General features: G+C 41.8%; 1 protein-coding gene across 2 annotated transcripts in view; it reads left to right on the top strand.

The window, feature by feature from the left end:
• eipr1 (EARP complex and GARP complex interacting protein 1) overlaps positions 1-23,831 on the top strand; it is an 84,647-nt gene that overhangs the window by 44,647 nt on the left and 16,169 nt on the right. For both annotated transcript variants that reach the window (XM_037746941.1, XM_037746940.1), the window contains exon 6: positions 629-765. In XM_037746941.1, the coding sequence (XP_037602869.1) occupies positions 629-765 (137 nt within the window). The remainder of the gene's footprint in view (positions 1-628; positions 766-23,831) is intronic.

The following is a 23,831-nucleotide window of genomic DNA, read 5'->3' as shown; positions in this document are numbered from 1 at the left end:
CCTAAAATGACAGAAAGCATCTTTGGGGAAAATGTAGTTGACGTGTACTTTGACTTTTTAGTTTGGCCCATGTCCCATCCGCTACCATGAAAGGGGCGGGCTTTATGACCTATACTGCAGCCAGCCACCAGGGGGCAATCCAGATGTTTCGGCTTCACTTTTGGGAAGCTGTCATGTCGTCCATCTTTACAGCCTATGGTGGCATCTAGCGGTGAGGTTACATAGATATGAAGGGCTCATTATAAGCTAACAAAAACACAACGATTCGTAGTTTCAGGTGATTATACACAAATGAAAACATAGTTATGAATATTATATTCCATTTCTGCCAATAGATCCCCCCTAAATCCTACAAACTAGACCTTTAAAACTATGTCAGTAAGAGTGCACATGTTTCAGCGTGGCATAATTCTGCAGGCAGCTGGTGTGCCAGTAATGCCCAAAATATTACTACAGAGTCATACGAACAATTGTAGTCTTGAGTGTGGCCTGCAGAGAAAATGACTTCCAATAATGCCTTATTATGCTGATTGAGTGCACCGTACTGGCTGAGCCTGTCACAGATATTTGGATGAAATTCACGTCCCGGCTCAGAGATGGTAATGAAGGTGTTTGCTCTCCTCTGCAGGTCTCCAGCACTGCCACCCTGGAGGGCAAAGGTCAGCTGAAGTTCACCTCGGGCAAATGGAGCCCCCACCACAACTGCAGCCAGCTCGCCACAGCGAATGATACAGCCATACGAGGCTGGGACCTTCGCACCATGAGGTGAGCGCCGCTTTCTGAAAAACCTAGTATTCCAATGCATTCTGCAAATACTTTATTTCTGAGACATTTCTTCAAGTCCTGATATTGATACTTTAAATGGCTATTATTTAAGGGAAAGGCAGATTGTATATAGATAGATCCTCCTATTTCACTGCATTGATCATTATTTTCTGGAAATTTGAAGAAGTACAGATACTTTGAGTGGATAAAACCACATGTGCTCAATAATACTATGGCTGACAATAAGCCAGTGTCAAGAAGAGAAACATAAAAGCAATGCTTTGGATACATTGAGTCAGTTCTAAATAGCGCAACATGAGGCATGTTTTCTGTAAGCTTTGCCACTCAGTATTAAGGCACTTTTTCTACATGACAAATTTCTACATGCACCTGACTTCAAACCAGTGGGATGTTTTCCAACAGCCGGCATTTAAATCTGACAGAAGTGAGTCATGTAAGTTGAACTCTCAGAGCTTCAGCGTGCGTTTACATGTAATTACAAGATATTTCAGTGCAGTACACAGAAAAGTGCATTTAATTTGACTCCTCATCCTGACTGAAAGCATTACAGATGAGTTTTACCTCAACTTTTCTCCCTATCCTCATCAGTACTGCACATGTATTGCATGTGTTTGAGAAAAGCTCTGTCATTTATATATTTGCAATTTCAATGAATTATATCTAATTCAATTGAATACTTTTTGGTGCTGACCAAAATGTTTAGTTGGTTTCTTGTTCATTTTTTAAAAGCTATATTTACAGACTTATATAGGGCGGCTTTGGCTTAGTCGATGTGTCCTTGAGCAAGATACTGAACCCCAAACTGCTCCCGAAGGCTGAGCCGTCGGTGTGTGAATGAGTATCTAGATCAGATCCTGATGGACAGGTTGGCTCCTTGCATGGCAGCCTCTGTCATCAGTGTATGAATGTGTGTATGAATGGGTGAATGCTGACATGTAGTGTAAAGAGCTTTGAGTGGTAGGAACACTAGAAAGGCACTATAGAAATGCAAGTCCATTTACCATCTTTCAACATCACTGCTATTATTAATTGATGAAATCATTTCAGTGTTTTTATGTCCATATTCACATGACAACCTTTGCTGATATGACTACTAAGTTAACTAGTCATACTATTAAGCCAGGTAGCTTTAAAAGGACACAACAAGCACCGATTAACAACACAGAGCATACTTGTCAACCCTCCCGATCTTCCCAGGAGACTCCCACTTTACATCGCCCTCTCCCAGTTTCCTCCCGAAGTCACAATTCTCACGTATTCCTCCCAATTTATGGGAAATTTCACATCTTTTTTTCCTTTTCGTTATCTCAACCTGTTTGTGACGCTGTACAGCGTGTATAGTATAAGCTCTCCTGTTTCCACCCGGACAACAATAGAGCTACACCTAATGTCATTTCCCGTCAGAAGCAGTCTATGCTCGCAACTAGGGACACTATTTAAAAAAAAAAAAAAATGAACCGATAACCGACCCTCGTTAACCGATTATTAACTGTTAACCGACAAGATTAGTGCCTCGCATGCAGCGGTGCGCCAGCTGCAGTGTATGAGGACAACAGACAACTGGGTCCCCAGTTCAACCGTCGGAGAGCTACTGTAGCAGCCACGCTGCTGCGTGTAGTGTCACGGACATGCAGCCACTTTCCCAGCAAAAGTCTCCACCACACATTTAGTTTAGTTTAGCAGGTTGTCAGCTGTGTGTCTGCCCGGCTTAACTTTAGCGAGTGACCAACAAACCGTGTGTGTGTTTGTGCTACGTTAGCAGCTCTAGCGTTGCTGGTGGCTTCGTGCTCCCCGTAGCCACACATGTACGCTCTGTCAGCGCGGCGTAACTTTAGCGAGTGTCCGACAGACCGTGCGTGCGTGGCGGCAGTGAGCGTGGGGTTGTTGGTGGTGTTATAGCTGTGAACGTAGGTGTAGTCAACTTCCTGTATCCTGCAACTCCAGCTCAGACTCTCTTAAGGTGGGCTGTTAAGGTGGAACATCTTTTCTCCTTTAAGTGACGAGCCTCTCCTCTGACTTTTGCTCAGCTTTTTAATTTTTAATATTTCTTTTAACTGTTTAACCGATAGCGTTAATCGGATAAAGTTCTTAACGTCGGTTAATGGTTAAACGGTTAATTATTATCATCCCTACTCGCGACACAGCGCAGTTTGAGCTTGTGTTTGAGCTGCGCTCGCCGCTGTCATGGCGCAAGCCATTGGAATACAGTAACGGGGTTCAGAGTGCAGCGGTGCCGTTGTCGTGTTGTGTCTGAAAGGACCTTCAGTGAGTGACAGACGGAAAGAGCTAACTGAAAGAAATACTCAAGGGTTCAAAGATTTATAAAAAGTGTACTTAGTTTTTAAGTACTTAGTTTAAAATGTACTTTCCACCACTGGTGAAATGTGCATTCAGGAGTGTCTGTCTGAGATAATGTTGTCTGTGGAAGGCAGTGGTAATGGTGGTAACAGTGGACTGGCTGACGGAGGGACTTGGTGAATTCCCTCGTCTTTTTATGACACATTTTGTTTGCCTGCGTGAGGTTGTTCATGAATCTAATGAAGTGTAAGCTTCTCCTCAGCACATGATAAAGTGAGGCGGCGGAGCTCTAATGTTCCTGCTTGACATGGAGCATGTGTACTACCACACATTAACCTTGTAACTGCAGGTTATCTGCTACCCATCTTAACAACCTCTGGCTGTGTGTGTGCATGCATGTGCATTGTGTGTGTGCATTGTTTGTGTTCCCTGTGTTTCTCAGGTATGTGATGAGTGAGGTCAGCAAGTGTGTACGTGTGGGCCCTGCTAGAGGAATAATAATCACCTCGCTATCCATCGCAATGATAACGGCAACGTGCCGAAGAGATTGAGAGGGGCGCCGGGTGAAGGAGAGAGAGAGAGAGAGAGAGAGAGAGAGAGAGAGAGAGAGAGAGAGAGAGAGAGAGAGAGGAGAGAGAGAGAGAGAGAGAGAGAGAGAGAGAGAGAGAATATATTTACAAGATGTGTATCACAGGCCCAGATAAGATAGTTGAATCATTGATATCACTCCCCATCAGCCCCTAACAAATTATAGAGTTCCTGCACGCTCCATTTTGGCCGTTCTCCTCCCGCTGTGCTATTTTGAAAGATGCAACAGTGCTGATTTGGCTGTCGGCACAAAGGGAAGGAGGGGGCGGCAGCACAGGGCTTGTTAGCAGAGACCACAGTCTCATCTCTGATATCACAGTGGACTGAAAAATATCTGGTGCATTATTTTATACACGTTTCCATCAATAGGTGACTTAGGGCTGGAACATATGAGCAAAAATTGTTCTCATATTGATCGATGTCGATAATTAGCACGATATAAATTGAATAATAATAATGCTCAATTTACAGTTTTAAGAGTAATCTCCTTAGGACAGAACCCTAAAGAAACCAATTAATCAATAACTTTATTTGTCCCCAGTGGGGCAATTGGTTATGCAGCAGTAGGATGAATACATTTAGATACACATAACCACAGGGCACATTAATACAACACTAAGACCAAAAAAAAAACAATAAATTCCTCCTGGAATTTGGAAGGGAGATGGCAGAGAAGGTTAATTATGGTTTATAATAAAAAACATGGTGTTATCAGAACGGGTCGGGTCTTTGAGGGTTGATTATGTACAGTATATGACACTTGTTGGCCATCTCACTGCCATGAGCTACTTTTGCAGAATGTTTGCAGCGTCTAGTCTACCGAATCCAAAGAAGAAGAGTCCCGAGTTAGCCCTATGCTAACTTGAATGGGGGTAAAATACTTTAATTGTGTGGGTCTTCTAGGCTTTCCAAATGGGAAAATCGGGCCAAATTGATGAAATGCTGATAGTGAAATTAGTCATTCTGCAGAGGTTTTGACGCTGAAAACAATTTTCCGTATTAGCTGTTTGTTTAGTGTTTTTGTAAACGGAGGATTAAAAAATAACTCGAAAATGAATCTGAATTTACAATAAATTTATCACTGTTATCATGGAAGATTTTATCGTGAAAATCTCCAAAAGGGCTAGAGCCGGCCCTGGTACTGCAGATATAAATGTTAAATAGAAGACTATGAATCTGTAAATGTATTTGTCAAACCTAATAAAATCTCATGCGACCCAGTCTTTTGGAACGACTGACCTAAAAGACCAAAAAAGAAATGAAATGTAAAAAGCTCATTTTAAAAACAAAACAAACATTTGAATAACTTCAGGTGATTGTAAATAATGTATAATAATAATAATAATAATAATAATAGGTCTGTTTTGTAATTTATTTATTTTTCTGAATGAATGTTGATTCCTTCAGTCCGAGGTTTTAGACAGAGACAGGCAGCAACCAAGGGCATGGTGTTTGTGTGTGTTCATGTGTGTTCATGCGTGCATATCCGTGCGCAAGTGTGAAATGGTTGCGAGTGGAAAGCTTGCAAGTGTGAATGAGCGGTGAGTCATGTGTGTGTGTGTGTGTGTGTGTGTGTGTGTGTGTGTGTGTGTGTGTGTGTGTGTGTGTGTGTGTGTGTGTGTGTGTGTGTGTGTGTGTGTGTGTGTGTGTGTGTGTGTGTGTGTGCGTGCGTGCGTGCGTGCGCGTGTGTGTGTGTGTGCGTGTGTCTGTTTGAGTAAGGGACTTGCATGTGACAAGTGACTGTGTGCTCGCCTGTGTTTGCTCTTCGCTATGTGTACCTTTCTGCTTTGTGTGTGTGGTGTTGCGTGCTCATGCCTCTACAGAAATGTGGCCTGCTTGTGTGATTGTAAGTGTGTGTGTGTGTGTGTGTGTGTGTGTGTGTGTGTGTGTGTGTGTGTGTGTGTGTGTGTGTGTGTGTGTGTGTGCGTGCGTGTGCGTGCGTGTGCGTGCGTGTCCGTGTCCAGTTGGTGTGGCAGCTGTGTGATGGCAGCCTCTCCGCACGCTCCACTGCCTCCTCAGACGACCTCTGAGGTGTCCCCTCACACACACACACACACAGAAAGCACACTCTTCTGTTCTTCCCCCCCTCCTCCCCTCCACATTCCCGAGGCTCGTCACCCACTCTGCCAGCCCAATCACGGCTGCCCTGCTCTGAAATAAGGACAGGGAGAGCAGCCCAGCAGTAGCAGCCGCCTTTAGTTAGTCATCTAACACCCTGGAGAGGAGCACGGTATCTACAGCACCCCGTCTCCCAGACACACAGTGCTTTACAAAAAAAACACAAAGATAACACTGCTTCTAAAATATATATGGATCCTGTTCTAGTTTGTACTGATGTAATATGCAGCATTATGTAAATTATGGAATACTCCGCTCCCGATATTGGGGACAGAAAGCGGTGTTTAATGGAAAAATCCTGACACATTTTCTCTTCTTCTCAGCCTGTCTTTCTCATTGTACCTCTGCTTTTACATTATTCACAAGCTAATCCCTGTTGTACAGGGCTGCTGTTGTGATTTTTAGGCAAGGTCTTTTTCATTACTGCATGTTTTTAAAGGTCGTATTTGGCTCGTGTCACAGGGCGTCAGATAGGTGCAGCATTTTGAAGAGTTTCCTTGATGAGAAATACGTGCAAAAAGTTGATTAACAGATGTTGAAAATGTGACAGAGCCCCCACATAACGACAAGTTCTGTTCAATTTAACAGTTTGGTCCTATAGTGTGTGGAGAGCAACGATTTGGCCAAAACAGCACACCACACAACTAACAGATTCATTCATGAGCAACAAGAGTACCGCCTAAAACAAAAACGGAAATCTCGCAAAATCTCACGTATCAAACGTGACTTTAGTGTAAACAAACATGGCAAACATAGTTTTTATCGTTACTTTGTACTGAAAATTGCCGAAGGATGGATGGATGAAGTCATGGCGTTGTTGCCACAAATCGACAAGTTGGCCCTCCATTTCTGAGGTCTATCTTACTACTACTTTATGCTTTGCGTTTTATTAATGAGATAATCTTTAGTGTATAATCACCTGAAAATAAGAAAGTTAGCTTGGAATGAGCCGTTCATATCTAGTTTCAGTTGGTTACAATCTGCAACCTCACCACTAGATGCCCCCAAATCCTACACACTGTATCTTTAAATGAACACCTCTATGACAGTGCATCATAAAGTAGACTTTATGGCAGAACAGTCATATTGAGTTACATTAGATTTTACAAGTGTGCCCAATGAAGTGGCCACCGAGTGTATGTCCTTATTAGATTTTGATATTTATATTTTAAAGTCCACGAAAGTGCTGCACATGTTCGCCTATAGGCAGTGATAGCAAGTAGTTTAACTATTACATGACTAAAAACTTCAAAACAGCAGTGGTCTCTGTGGATTTTATGATTATAGACTAGATTGATCTAAGCAGGCAAAATACAAATAGTCCATTGCCAGTGGGTCTGGATGTTCCTGCAGGGCTTTCACCTCTAACACATTGTCCTTTTGTGGTGCAAAATGTTATAGAATTCATGTCCCATTTTTTCAATCGGTTAGACTGTTATCCGGTCATTAAATGGGCATTATTTGTGGTTATAAGCTTCATAGGTGTGGGTCAGAAGGGGCCTGCTACACCCACTGGTAGGTTTTGTCCTCGATTCACATGAGCGATCACTGAAAGGGGGCGATGGATGGGACTCAAAACACAGGGCTTTCACTCTTTAGAACGGGGTTTGCATCCCTTGTGGATCTAATAACGTGCAGTTGTTGCACCTGGTCTGTGTTCACAACCCTAAGTTTCACTTTCACTTTTCAATCGTAGTTATTTTAAGCCAAAACACAATCTTTGTCCCTAAACTTAACTAAGTGCTTTTGTAGCCTAAACCTAAACAAGCTGTTGTGTTTGTGTTCACAACGTAATGTTTCATTCAGTTCTAAAACATCTTAGAATGTGTTGCTTTTAAGTTTTACTTTCACTTTTAAAATGTAGTAGGTGTAGCAGGCCCCTACGGACCCACATCTATGAGGCTTATAACAAGTGATAACGCACATTTAATGAGCTGATAACAGTTGAATCGGGTGCATTTTTTACGTGAAAAAGCCCCCCTCCCCACACCCCATCATTCAGGAATAATCTTCAGCTATGGAGTGATGTAGCCTTGTCAGCCATGTTGTTTGGCCACTGACAAAAAACTGTTTTGTATGCAGACAAGAAAAAGTTTGAAATTGGAAATTGTTGAGGAACCACGCAGGTCTTATACAGATCATAGCCTGCAAGACAGCGAATGTCAGTCATAGTTAGTTTTAGAATGTATAGAAGCATGGCTACATCAGTGTATATGTGTAGGCCTGCTATAGTAACACTTCTGTCATAACTTCAAAATGTCTTTGTAGAGAAATGATGAAAAAAAACAGTGTTGTGTTGGTTTGTGGGGAACCACTGTGTGTCATTCTTGGCACACTGGGGTGCTTTGAGCCTTTGAATAATATTAGGCTAGCTAACAGGCATGTAGTACTAGCCACTGGGCATACAGCTGTGTGTGTGTGTGTGTGCGTGTGCGTATGCGTGCGCGTGCGCGTGTGTGTGTGTGTGTGTGAGACATGCCTGTCACTGGAGATGTTCTTCCACTGCGTCTCCCCTGAATTCCCTCTTGGATCGACAGTCCCACAGTGAGGGGCAACACACACACACACACACACACACACACACACACACACACACACACACACACACCTCACACAAACGAGAGAGAGAGCTGTGTAATAGCTGTCCCGCTTGCAGCCATACCATGCACTGCAGGGTGCATACTGAAAAGCAGTGCAGTGCTGCAGTGAAGCATGGACTCTCTACACCTCCCCTGTGGTGTGTATGTGTGCATGTGTGAGTATGAGCGAGAGAGAGTGAGCTAGAGAAAGAGAGAGAGAGAGCACAATGAGCACATATGGAAAGAGAGAGCGAGCGTAAAAGAAGGTGAAATGATTGATAGTGGTGCTACTGGCTCCTTCCACAGTCCAGGTTAAAAGCCAGCGGTCTGTTGGTACAAAGACGAGGACGAGACGGCATCAGAAGTCGTCATCCAGGCAGACGACAGAGGCTCCTGTTCACGCTGCACGCCTCCTGAACCAAACACAGCCTTTTCATTCCACCTGTTCAACAGATTAGGCAGTGCTTCGGCGTGCCATAATGATAGGGTACCCAAAGTAAACCATTATTCAAAAGCCTTTTCCATCATATTTTATTCACATATTCAAATATAGCACCATTATGCAAAAAGTGTTGCCTATTAGGAGCGTCGTATATCACATTCTAATACGAGCCATTATGCAGAAGACGTCAGCTGTTTTTGAACTAGTGGTATTCCATGTGCCGCTGTTGATTTGAGGGTGACCTTTTGAACCCAGCTACTGTCAAATCGATCATCTTTAACCTTTTCATGTGCCTCCCCGCCCCCCCCCCCCCCCCCCCACACACACATACACACACACACACACACTCCCTAGTAGACCTGAGCCAGACATCATACTGTAACTCACATAATGGTGTATTCATGACCTTATGCAAACCTTGAAATTAAAGAATAAAAACGAGCAAAAATACCTTTAGATTTGTGATTCCAGCCCGCCACCCCTCTTAGTTACTGTTGCTACGCCTGTCAAGCTTTCCATTCTTGCACGGCTCATATGCAGTTTACAATGACGGTTTAGGGGGGTGGCAGATCTACCCTCGAAATTCTTGAAATAGTGATTACTTGATTCCAGACAGAGGTAGACAAAAGCAGGCTCCTCATTATGTCAGTCTGCTATACATTCTATTGTGCTGAAACACCTTTATCCATGAGGAAAATATAATAACTGCAAACATAACAGTGTCTCACGTAACAATCCCGGTCTCACACAGACATTCCACGTGTCATTTGTAAACCGCTTTTTGCATGTCATCTTTACGACACAAACTTCCGTGTCCGTCACATGATGCCATTTGGCCCAAAAATACTTTTTCCCATTGACTTACACTGGGAAAGAGACGTCTGTAAATCAGCAGATAATTGTTTTTTGAGGTAAATCAACTCCCCGGTAGGAACACATGAACAGATAAACATACTGTTTAATTCATTAGTAACACTTTTGCTGTAGTGTTTTAGGTCTCTTCAAACTCGTTAAATATTATATATGTAATATCTCTTTTGCTACAGCACATCGCTTCAATGTGTGGAGAAATCCAAAGCTTGACAGACTTGCCATGCTACAGTTGCTAAGCTATGATTGGACAATAGCTGTTGGGTTTAGCGAATTTTCAATTCAAACTTTTTTATGACTAGACTAGAGGCCTTTACACTCTGGGGGAAATTTATTTGTTTGCGACTTTGCGCATCAATATATTTTTCTGAACTATTGTTTTTGTCATGAATACTTTTACACAGAATGTGAATATTACATGGTGAAAAAGTGACGTCATTATTTTTTCGGAACAAGGTCAATTTCTCAGAGCTTTCGCACTGCCAATAAAGACATCAACCATTCACATTGTGCGTACACGCTATTGTACAACAACAGTGAGGTTTCATACTCTGAACCAAGACGGCGACCTTTATTACTCCTTTCAACCCTGACAAAAGCAGCGGAGACCAGAATCCACTCCTTCAGTTCTTACCTTTCACAATAAAAGCCCTACGTCCTAAGCACGACGTCCCCAAACTGTCCGACGGCCGACCGTTAGCTTGGTGTGTCAGGGCCTTAACCGTTTACCGGAGAGACCTCAAATTCACTTTTAGCATTTTGCTAAAAGGAACTCAATTAAATAGTTCACATTAGTTTAGGCTATAGAACAATTTTGCTCAGACAGACTCTGCTCTGGGTCAATAGGATCCCAGTTGTAGGTCCTCTGCCTGTGCAAATCTATTCAAACTTTTTATTGAACAAGTGTTGGAACTGTCGTAAATTCACATTGCTGCCGGTATGAATAGTTTTGACGCAAAATATTTGCAGCTGAGTATTTCGCATTTTCGTCACGCGCCCCGGTGTGTAAAGAAGGCCTCAAGATGAATCGCATTGAGATTAGGGTTGTCAATCGATTAAAATAGTTAATCACAATTAATCGCAAATAAATTGCAATTTTTTTTATCTGTTCAAAATGTACCGTAAAGGGAGATTTGTCAAGTATTTAATAATCTTATCAACATGGGAGTGGACAAATATGCTGCTTTTTGCAAATGTATGTATATATTTATTATTGGAAATCAATTAACAACACAAAACAATGAAAAATATTATCCAGAAACCCTCACAGGTACTGCATTTAGCATAAAAAATATGCTGACTTGACTATGACTTGCCCCAAACTGCATGTGATTATCATAAAGTGGGCATGTCTGTAAAGGGGAGACTCGTGGGTACACATAGGACCCATTTGGTTTCACATATCTTAAGGTCAGAGGTCAAGGGACCCCTTTGAAAATGGCCATGCCAGTTTTTCCTTGCCAAAATTTTGTATAAGTTTGGAGCGTTATTTAACCTCCTTTGCAAGCTAGTATGACATGGTTGGTACCGATGGATTCATCAGGTTTACTAGTTTCATATGATACCAGTATCTTGTCTCTAGCTTTAAAACTGAGCCGCTACAATCTAAAAATTGCAAGTTGCGTTAAAGGGGCTCTATATAAGAATCAGAAATGTCTTGTTAACAGCTTCACCTGTGGCCGTTAAGTCAACGAAAATCCATGTCCTGTTGCTCGCGCTTGTGCTTGCTCTAAAAAGACATGAACGAGCATCGCTCAAAACAGTGAGGCGACACACGTCAGCTAAAAGCACAATATCACTCTATATTTCAGCTGCTTGGCAGTAATGTTAGCTGACCAGACGAAGGTCTCTCCATGAATCAATGCTGATCCTAGTGTTGGCTTTTCCTGCCTCAGCCTCCCGACCGCGGCCGGAGGGAACAGGGGAGACACTGGAGTTTTGGTCAGAGACCATAACGTTTCTCTCTGCGGAGCCCCGTCACTTCACAAGACACGGGAAACCTCTGTTGGTCTGGAGGAGCTGCAGCAGTTATTTCTGTACAAACGTCCACTGTACATTCACTAGATATTCTCAGAGCTAAACTAACTCTTCTGCAGTGTGGAGTGTGCGCGGATGCACGTGAGAGGTGGAGCGAGATAGCGAGTGAGAACGAGCGCGGTGTGTGAGTGAAGGCAAGCAGGCAGAGGAGCAGAGTACAGCAGAGACTTCGGCCCTGGAGACCAAAGCTACGTCTCCCCTGTGTCTTCTGGCCGTGGTCGGGGGGCCGAAGCAGGAAGAGTTGACACTGTTTAACAGACGGGCTTCACCAGATATAACTTTACGGTTTTGGTGCTTCCGTGTAGTTTGTGTTGGAGTCTTGTCTGAACAGCGTAGCCACACGCGAGCGTGCATGGCACACCGACCACGAATGATTTATACGTGTAAGAAGTTACAAACAAGTACCTTTAATGCATTAAAGAAATGAGTGGCGTTAAAAAAAAATTGTGTTAACATGTTATTATCATATGGTTAATGTGGCCCAGGAAAGGGAAGTTTGGGGTCCCCTGCTGGAGCTGTTGCCACGGCGACCCGACCTCAGATAAGCGGTTGAAGATGAGTGAGTGATATTATCATCACGTTAACTTTGACAGCCCAAATTGAGAGATATAGATGACTTGTGACGGTATGATTGCTACGGCATTATTGACAAGTACTGAATTCTGACATCTTTAATTACAGTGGATTGAAGTGTAGGGGATGTAACATTATTTTTTGGAAGTTTAAACTTAGTCAGTTGTGATTTTAGTTTTTCCCTCATCAACTTTTGTGAGCGCTTCTTGCTAAGCATGTCGATCCCCCCCAATCATTGAGGCTGCTTGATGTAATGATCCCTTACCTTTGTGCATGAAGACTCTCCTCTTCCCTCCCTCCTCCTCTCCCTCCCTCTACCTGCCTCTCTTTCTCCCATCTTTCTTTCTCTGCCAGCTCCATCTCAAAGCCAGGCTTTAATTTTGATCAGCGATGAAATGATTGCTCTCCTCTTTCGATTTTTCTTTTCTCCCTCTCCCTCCCCACAGCAGTTGTCATAGAAACAGAAGTGTGTGTGTGTGTGTGTGTGTGTGTGTGTGTGACTGTGAGCGTCTGTGTTCCAGTCGATCCCCTCAGCAGAGATTTATCACCCAGGCTAAGCCAGGAGGGTGTGTGTGAATGATTGTGTATGTGTGAGTGTGTGATGGCCAAATGTGTGCTTGTCTGTCTACCTTTTGTAGCTTCCCTCTTACACACCTAAATCTTCCTCTGTATTTACACACATAACAGTATTTTAGGCAGTGTGTTTTCCCAGTTTTATGTTTTTATCTGTGTGTGCCTAACAGTGTGTGTAATAGGTCCCCTGTCCCCTCATCAACCCCCCATCACACACACTCACACACTCTCAGCCTAGCTGGCTGGATGACTTGAGATTGAGTGTGTTTGGTGGCTTAGGTCCGGCCACAACTCTAATCCTCCGCACTCATACAAACACAAACACACATACAAAAAGTCCCAGGTCCCTCCACGATTAGCTAGGGCAGGGGGAGTGTATGCGTGAGAGTGTGTGTGTGTGTGTGTGTGTGTGTGTGTGTGTGTGTGTGTGTGTGTGCGTGCATGGAGGGGATTGCTCAGAGACACCAGAGAGGGAACGAGCGAAACTAACCCAATTTCCTGCTCCATTTCCTTTTCACGCGGCGGGCGCGTCCCATTCCACGGCGGGCCGGGTTGAACACCAGTCACCCTACAGCCCGGGGTCACGCCTTTTACCTCAGAGTCACACGGAGCAGAGGGAGGGAGCGCTGTAAATAAATCATGTGCTCCAGCTCAAAATTACGCATGAAACTGCTATTTTGAGTGAGTTCACCAATGGACTCAGATTCATTCTTATAGGTAACCTGTAAATGTAACCAACACATAGGTATTACTTAAAGCAGTAGCTTTAACCTTTTTTGCTGGACCGCAGAGGGCCAGCCGTACAAACGCAAAAGTCTGTGACTGACTGATTGACTGACTGACTGAGTGATGAAGTTACAGGACTGGTCGGCCGACTGTTGGAGTTTCCTCATCGGCCGTTGCTCTTTCAAAATGAAAAGGCGGGGGGGAACAGTTCTGTGTTTAGGTTTTCTGGGAGCGTGTCAGTGGTTCAATGTATCATTACATAGTGCTGTTCTTGTACATATATTCGTTTAAGTTACGTTATGTTGTGCTTCGTATTGTGTTGCCGGGCATTCACACCAAGTGTGAAGCACATTTTCGCCTCGCTTTTCTCCAGAAATAACCACTGTTGCTGCTTTGTACATGTTGTGGAAGTCCCAGATATGTCAGAAAACCAAATGCCATTGTGTCTGGGTTCATAACATCACCCGGCGGCGAGTTGTATTTATATACTGTATCTGTATCTAGCAAGCCACACGTCACTACTGGGGTATAAACCCAAAATAAAGAGACTGTGCTGTGATTTAATTACAATAAATGGATCAAAAGGATCCCGAAATAACAACATTATGATGTTGATTTATAAAAAGACCGAATTCATGCTTTGTCAAGTCTGTCTGCAACACAACAAGCAAACAACGTTTAAAATGCTTGTTTTCTGAATGGAGTTCGGATCGATCAATGCCAGGCTATGCTAACATTGTAGCTACTCCATCAACACTCAGCATAACGTCATCTAGGCAAAATATGGCAGAGACGCTGTTGTAAACGGATCAAAAATTATGCCGAAATAACTATATAATGATGCTGATTAGTAAAAATAAACAAATTCATGCTTTGTCGGGTCTGTTACCAAGACGACAAGCAAACAACTTTTAAAATGCTTGTTTTCTGAATGGAGTTCGGATCGATCAATGCCAGGCTATGCTAACATTGTAGCTGCTATTAACACTCCATCTAGGAATAAATACGGCAGCAACAACGTCAGTGATGACATAAACTTTCGCAAAGTATGTATATATTGTTACACAGCACTTATATGATGAACGCCATTGATACTGCATTGATAATGAAATACTTTTAACACTGCATACTGTATGTCATGCTAATACCTTTTCACCTTGTATAAAATGTATAATATACTGACTAGTAAATATTACCATTTACTATTACTATTATTGCTTCATTATAAGTTGTCTTTCAATCAAACATTAAGATATAAGTGGAAAAAAACTGTTCACAAAACATGATAGACATGACCACTGACTATTTGTGTAACAATGTAGCCACAAATTCACACACTGACCATATCCGGTCCAACTATATACTCGGTTTGGACCGAGTCTTGTTCCTAAGGCGACCCCTTATCTATCATTGAGTAAACTGACCACCCCTGACTATAATGACATATTTTATGGATATTTCATATTATCTTCAATGCATAACATAACTGAACAGAACAACTGATAAACTGTACAATTAACCCAAATAGTGAACACAACATTTTTTTGGATGAATTCTGAGCAGATTATTTCCTGTGAATATTGCATCAGAGATGAGTTTTCCTCTTATTTTTAGGTATACTTTAATACTCTATATTATTATTTTTTTTAATCTTTAACAATCAATTAATAGGTTCTTTTTTGACGAACAATTGTTTTCTTCTCCCTGATGTGTGGCCATTGTTCTATCAGCTCTTTGGTTGTTTTAACTGCGTGCTGTTTTGATGCTGTTTAACAGAGAGGGAAGACTCTGTGAATATCACTTGTGCTCAGGTCTTCACTGTGCCCTTATCCTGTGAGATTTGTTTTAAATTCATACTTCAAATAATAATCCAAACTTTACAAATACAATTTTAAAATAAATTTCATTTAGTTTTCTTCACATAAATGATTGAAATGCTGAGATAAATGCCAACTGTAATATTTTTTTAAAAAACATTGTCTTACACCCCTTAAACTCAAGAAGGCCTCGCTACCCCCCCATGAAGCTTTGGCAACCCATAGTGTGGGTCGGGACCCCCAGGTTGGGAACCAGTGGTGTAAAGCACGTGTTGATGCTTAGGAAGATACAACTGAATATGCACACGTGGACAAAATTGTTGGTACCCTTCCATTAAAGAAAGAAAAACCCACAATGGTCACTGAAATAACTTGAAACTGACAAAAGTAAAAAATAAATAAAATTTACTGAAAATGAACTAATGAAAATCAGACATTGCTTTTGATTGTGGTTCAACAGAATCATTTTAAAAAACAAACTAATGAAACTGGCCTGGACAAAAATGATGGTACCCCTAGAAAAGATGTAAATAATTTGACCATAGGGACATGTTAAACTAAGGTGTGTCCTGTAAATAGCATCACAGGTAATCTTCAAACTTGTAATCAGTCAGTCTGCCTATTTAAAGGTTGAAAAGTAGTCACTGCGCTGTTTGGTATCATGGTGTGTACCACACTGAACATGGACCACAGAAAGCTAAGGAGAGAGTTGTCTCAGGAGATTAGAAAGAAAATTATAGACCTTCATGTTAAAGGTAAAGGCTATAAGACCATCTCCAAGCAGCTTGATGTTCCTGTGACTACAGTTGCACATATTATTCAGAAGTTTAAGGTCCACGGGACTGTAGCCAACCTCCCTGGACGAGGCCGCAAGAGGAAAATTGATGACAAATTGAAGAGACGGATAATACGAATGGTAACCAAAGAGCCCAGAACAACTTCCAAAGAGATTAGAGGTGAACTCCAAGGTCAAGGTACATCAGTGTCAGATCGCACCATCCGTCACTGTTTGAGCCAAAGTGGACTTAATGGAAGATGACCAAGGAGGGACACCAAATCATAAAAAAGCGAGACTGGAATTTTCCAAAATGCATATTGACAAGCCACAAAGCTTCTGGGAGAATGTCCTTTGGACAGATGAGACAAAACTGGAGCTTTTTGGCAAGTCACATCACCTCTATGTTCACAGACGCAAAAATGAAGCATACAAAGAAAAGAACACTGTACCTAATGTGAAACATGGAGGAGGCTCGGTTATGTTCTGGGGCTGCTTTGCTGCTTCTGGCACAGGGTGTCTTGAATCTGTGCAGGGTACAATGAAATCTCAAGACTATCAAGGCATTCTGGAGCGAAATGTGCTGCCCAGTGTCTGAAAGCTTGGTCTCAGTCGCAGGTCATGGGTCCTTCAACAGGATAATGACCCAAAACACAGCTAAAAACACCCAAGGATGGCTAAGAACAAAACATTGGACTATTCTGAAGTGGCCTTCTATGAGCCCTGATCTAAATCCTATTGAACATCTGTGGAAGGAGCTGAAACATGCAGTCTGGAGAAGGCACCCTTCAAACCTGAGACAGCTGGAGCAGTTTGCTCACGAGGAGTGGGCCAAAATACCTGTCGACAGGTGCAGAAGTCTCATTGAGAGTTACAGAAATCACTTGATTGCAGTGATTGCCTCAAAAGGTTGTGCAACAAAATATTAAGTTAAGGGTACCATCATTTTTGTCCAGGCCAGTTTCATTAGTTTGTTTTTTAAAATGATTCTGTTGAACCACAATTCAAAAACAATGTCTGATTTTCATTAGTTAATTTTTAGTACATTTTTATTTATTATTACTTTTGTCTGTTTCAAGTTATTTCAGTGAACATTGTGTTTTTTTTTTTCTTTAACGGAAGGGTACCAACAATTTTGTCCACGTGTGTAAATTGTCAATATAAATTGTCCTCTGAATATATCTTGTTGGTGTTGTTGAACTACAGAAGCACACTGATTGTAAAGCGACGTTTAAGAGTGGAATTAATTAAGTCATTAACATTGATTATCAACAGCTGATATAATACGCCCCAGTGAGCTTTGTCATTTTAACTGGCTAAGAAGATCATCAGCGGTGTCTGAAAATGAGCTCACTAGAATTACCTGAATGTTTTGCATGTTGCTGATTTTACAAATAACAGTGAGGAGAAATAAAAGCTTTGTTAGCTCGTGTTTTATTATTATGGAGCCAGATCGAAAACAGGACCAGGCAAGATTTGTATGCCTCCGTGCAGGTGACAGCCGAGGCTGTAGGTATTATGTTTTTGGATTGTCTGTCAGTCTGTCTGTCCGTCACATTCTCTTGAACGCGATATCTCAGGAACGCCTGGCGGGAATTTCTCCAAATTTTATTTATAAAATATATAAAATATAAAATCAATATAAAATATATTATATTTTTATTATATTTATATTTTATATTTTTTATAAATATCATGACAGTAGTGCATGAGACAGGTAACCTGAAAAAAATCATGTTCCTCTGTGTCCTCTGGTGTCCTCCGGTGTCCTTTGGTGCTCCTAACGGCATCTGCAAGATTTTACAGACCGGAGGAAAACAAGCAGTAAGAGTTGATCTGAGGTCTGCTGTCCAACTGCCGTCTATGAGAGCTGGCTGTCAATCACTCGCGAACTCTGATCCAACGGTCAAACTAAGCAGCGCTGATCAAATATGAATCAATATTCTGTTACTGTAATGCCATATCTCTCTCCTCAGATGTTCTCAGAATCATCTTGTAGTGTACTGTTTAGCTGTAAAATGAGAAAGACTGTGACGCCATTGTGAAATCTGGTGAAGGAACGCCAAGTTCCAATCACAAGACCGGAGCACAGCCAATAGGAACACTCTCTCTCTCTGAAATGACCTGTGATTGGTCAAAATCTCCCGTCACGGGCTAGATGTTCTAAAGCCTGAAAACAGAGCCATGAGGAGGAGCAGAAGTCTACTTTTCTCTCAGAACACTTGAATTACAATATGCTGAAAGTAAATATAAAATATTTGAATCGATTGACAGCCTTATGTTATATATAACCTTAATAGAAAACAGTCAGACATCAATGAATCAATGAGTATGAAACACTAATGCCATATTGAAATCACAGAACTTAGCAAATGGTAATATTCCTGGGCTAAAACATCACCCTTAAAAACCTGATTTCAGGTCTTTATGCTGGCTATTTCCAACACTACAGAATGCACTACTGACGACTGACTGCAGCCGGCACAACGGCACCGTCGGAGGTGCGTCAGGCAGAAATGCCCAGCAGGTGAACCTACCCGTGCTTTACACAACAGGGACACAGCTCATGTTTGCGAAAGCTTGACATATCCAGATCAGAATCAGAATCAGAATCAGAATGGTGTTTATTGCCAGGTGTAAGAGGTATACACTAGGAATTTTCTTTGGTTTTGTTGGTGCAAGTCAAACAGTATAATAACAAAAGAATAGATAAAACATAACATATTGAACAAACCAGGAATCAAAGTGCATATACTGTACATGCTAATAAGTGCTAACCAGATATCATATAGTTATTTAGAACATGTTCAGTCTATGCTCCATGAAAAGTGTTTCGGTGGGAGCTAGTGGAAGTTACAGACGTAAACAAAGTTGTTGGTAACGTTCCGTTAAAGAGAGAAAACCCCACAATGGTCACTGAAATAACTTGAAACTGACAAAAGTAATAATAAATAAAAATTTACTGAAAATTAACTAATGAAAATCAGCTGTTGCTTTTGAATTGTGGTTCAACAGAATCATTTTAAAAAACAAACTGATGAAACTGGCCTAGACAAAAATGATGGTAGCCCTAGAAAAGATTGAAAATAATTTGACCATAGGGACATATTAAACTAAGGTGTGTCCTGTAATTAGCATCACAGGTGTCTTCAAACTTGTAATCAGTCAGTCTGCCTATTTAAAGGGTGAAAAGTAGTCACTGTGCTGTTTGGTGTCATGGTGTGTACCACACTGAACATGGACCACAGAAAGCTAAGGAGAGAGTTGTCTCAGGAGATCAGAAAGAACATTATAGACCTTCATGTTAAAGGTAAAGGCTATAAGACCATCTCCAAGCAGCTTGACGTTCCTGTGACTACAGCTGCACATATTATTCAGAAGTTTAAGGTCCATGGGACTGTAGCCAACCTCCCTGGACGTGGCTGCAAGAGGAAAATTGATGACATATTGAAGAGACGGATAATACGAATGGTAACCAAAGAGCCTAGAACAACGTCCAAAGAGATTAGAGGTGAACTCCAAGGTCAAGGTACATCAGATCGCACCATCCGTCACTGTTTGAGCCAAAGTGGACTTAATGGAAGACAACCGAGGAGGACACCAAATCATAAAAAAAGCGAGACTGGAATTTTCCAAAATGCATATTGACAAGCCACAAAGCTTCTGGGAGAATGTCCTTTGGACAGATGAGACAAAACTGGAGCTTTTTGGCAAGTCACATCAGCTCTATGTTCACAGACGAAGAGATGAAGCATCCAAAGAAAAGAACACTGTACCTAATGTGAAACATGGAGGAGGCTCGGTTATGTTATGGGGCTGCTTTGTTGCATCTGGCACAGGGGTGTCTTGAATCTGTGCAGGGTGCAATGAAATCTCAAGACTATCAAGGCATTCTGGAGCGAAATGTGCTGCCCAGTGTCAGAAAGCTTGGTCTCAGTTGCAGGCCATGGGTCCTCAAACAGGATAATGACCCAAAACACAGCTAAAAACACCCAAGAATGGCTAAGAACAAAACATTGGACTATTCTGAAGTGGCCTTCTATGAGCCCGGATCTAAATCCTATTGAACATCTGTGGAAGGAGCTGAAACATGCAGTCTGGAGAAGGCACCCTTCAAACCTGAGACAGCTGGAGCAGTTTGCTCACGAGGAGTGGGCCAACATACCTGTCAACAGGTGCAGAAGTCTCATTGAGAGTTACAGAAATCACTTGATTGCAGTGATTGCCTCAAAAGGTTGTGCAACAAAATATTAAGTTAATGTTACCATCATTTTTGTCTAGGCCAGTTTCATTAGTTTGTTTTTTTAAATGATTCTGCTGAACCTTAATTCAAAAACAATATCTGATTTTCATTAGTTAATTTTCAGTGAATTTTTATTTATTATTACTTTTGTCTGTTTCAAGTTATTTCAGTGACCATTGTGGGTTTTTCTCTCTTTAACGGAACGTTACCAACAACTTTGCCTACGTCTGTATTTGACATTGTCTGTCGAGCTCCATATGCTGACACCAACGGCATGGTCCAGTGGCAGTGACAGCACGTACACACAAACACACACACACACACACACGCACAGAGCCACACACAGTCCCCGAGTTGTCTTGACCTAATTGAAGCCCAGCGGTCTGCCCGAGGTCATTCTCTTATACCTCCTTTATTTTAATGAGATTTTTAATTAGCATGTTAATTGCCTAACGTGATCAGCAGGGTGACTAGCTGCTGTTGGCATCCAGCTGGGCCATAACACTGAGGCTTTCCACTCTGCTGAACAAAACCATGCCAAGCTGAGCTTTGCTAGGCTAGCCTGGAGAGGAAATGGTGTTGAAGAAAAACAAGTACTGCTTTTCTACAGTCTCATGTTGCATTTATGGTGGAGGCAGAGCTCTAGATCTAATTAATTACCAGTTTATTCAAATGGGCTTCCATTCTCTGACACCCAGTTGATTTGCTGCTTCCTTCTTTTATTTAGAAAACAGTATCAGGAGGCTACAAAGACAGCTTCCATGTATTAGCAACACAGCCATTACACAACCTGTACACCTAGTAACATTATTACACTCACACACATATAGAAGAGCTGCTTATGCAGAAATAGGATTTTTCATATGACATGTTATGAATACTGTTTTGCAGTCCTAAAGATATTGTCATACTGTATATAGACAAATCCATGTTGAAGGCAGAAGTAAACAAGCCTGCAATGAATAACGTAGAAGAAGGTCTGCACACTGTATCTCACTTTAGCTCCCTTTATCTTAGGAACTAAGATGTGCCAATAAATTGCACTTAAAGGGAGCTACAGTGTGCGGACCTTCTTCTATATCTTTCATTGCTGTCTTCTACTGGTCCAGCACCGGCCTACTATGGTTTTGGATGTCCGCACCACCTTACTGTACATTCTTAGAAGTAAACAAGCCGCCATTACTGTGGTGGCATCTCACTGGTAAACCCACAGAATAACACTGGTATATATGCCAAGGATTTTACTTTTAAACAGCTTTTGCCAAGAACTGTGTCTAGGACCTCCTGTAGAATTGATCGATCGATTAAAATATTTAATCGATTGATTCAAATATTTAATCACGTAGTTAGGGGAGCTAAATCTGAACGGCTTGTTGAATCACGTTTTCTGATCTAGACAGCCCACAAGAGACTGACTGGGTTGTCTTATTTCACAGTTTGTGGGTTGCTAGACACTCCAGATACCAGGATGGATGTGCACAAGTGAGTTTTTCATGATGTATCCCTTTTAAAATCTGCAAATCACCAGTTGATCAGTGCTATTAACCAACAACAATACACTTCAGCTTTTGAAAAAAACGGAAGGTAATATTCACAAGGCCCTATTACAGGAAATAAATTTCACTTTCATTCGTCTCCATTACGTCCTTGTGTTTGAATACTGAGAAGCATGACGCATGTCGACAATGGACCGACCAGGGACCACTTCAGACCAAGGTCTGCCTGCGTTGTGCCGCTGATCTCTTGCTATCTGGGCTGGGCACTCTCTGCATATGTTTCCTGTCACTTTTACAATGTCAGGTCTCTCACATTTTTCTTAAATTATGTTTTACATCTGATCAATACAAGGAGTCATGGTGGATTGAAAGTTTGTTGATTTATAACCATGAGCTAGCAGGTAAAGTTACAAAAAACATGTTGGAAAAAACATGTATTGTTATTGTTCTCCAAAGCCTGTTGTAACCAATTTCACACTAGTGTTTAGAGAATGAATCATTTCTACATTCACACAGTTCACCTACCTGTCGTAGGGGGAGATTTCTGACAGTGATTAACCCAAGTATCCTACTTTCACTGTCAGTGAAAATCTGTTCACTTCAACTTCAACAAGAATTAAAAGAGGACACAACAGTAGAGCTGAAACGGAAAAGTGAAAACCGTTGGAGGGTCAGCGTGGATACGAACTGCACCCTCAGATTATAAATCCAGCGTGGTAAACACTACACATCCAGTAAAGGATGGAAACACTTTGGGTTTCACACATTGACAGGAAAAGCAGAGCTAGACATCACGGCTAAAGCTGCATGCTAACTCTGTCACGGACAGGAAACGTTATCGTATCGCGGTAATGTTGCGGTCGAGCCGGCCGTCGCTCTCATCTCCATGGTCAAATGAGCCAACGCTACAACTGTAGAGCACCCAGATACTGACATTTATGTTAAATGCATTCAAACGGCCCCGATGGAACTGACCATGGATGGATAAAGAGAACGGAGCTGACGGGAGAGACCACCTTGGAGAAGTTAGAGGAAGTAGACACGTGGGACTAAGTCCAGAAGTATAAAACATTACATGTCCCTTATAAATTAAAAAGAAAAATACCACTAATCTGTGAGGGAAATTTCTTTATTCTTTGATTTTTGGGTTGTTGGAAAAAATTCAATAGATAATTCCTGACAATGACTGATATATTTGACTTTGTCTACATACATGCTGAAAATCAAACATTTTTACTGTATTAATTGAGATATTTTCCAAAGTAAAAGTCCTTAGAAGTGTTTTCCCATGGTCTAGTGTTAAAAAAGATAACAAAAATCACAATAAATCGCAATACTTAAAAATCCTAATACATATCGAATCGGCCCCCAAGAATTGTGATCGTATCAAATCGGGAGATAGGCGTATCCCAGCCCTAATCATTACCTATGGAAAGCAAAAGAAGCAGTCCAACTCGCCCACGAGTTGAAGAGGGTCTACATTTGCATAAAGTTAAGAAATCTCAACTTTATGCAAATGAGCCCATCCAGCGCGACGCGTCCGGCTCATGAAATTTGGACCGAGCTGTGAAACTAAGATCAGTGGAACAATTTAGCCACAAATTCACAGATTGACCATACACGGTCCAGACATAGACTCAGTTTAGAGCCTTGTTAAAGTATATATTTAAAGAGAGAGGATAAGGTGAGCCAAGGAAAATGTATAGGGGATGAAAGGAGGTGGAGGTGGAGGAGGTGGCCAGAAAGATGGAAAGTGGCACAATGCACAGAGCGTCTCTCTTCCTCTGTCATGTCATTCTGTTAACTTCACTCTAGCAGGAACTCAAGGCTGTGCGGTTATGAGGCTTGCCTTTATAATTTACCACCGCCGGTGTCGGCTTCTTTATTGAGCCTGGCCTTCGCTGACAGAC

Source organism: Sebastes umbrosus, chromosome 16 (assembly GCF_015220745.1).
Source record: "Sebastes umbrosus isolate fSebUmb1 chromosome 16, fSebUmb1.pri, whole genome shotgun sequence".
NCBI classification, from domain to species: Eukaryota; Metazoa; Chordata; class Actinopteri; order Perciformes; family Sebastidae; genus Sebastes; species Sebastes umbrosus.
Note: the sequence above shows the minus strand (reverse complement) of the source record. Positions and strands in the feature narration are given on the sequence as shown.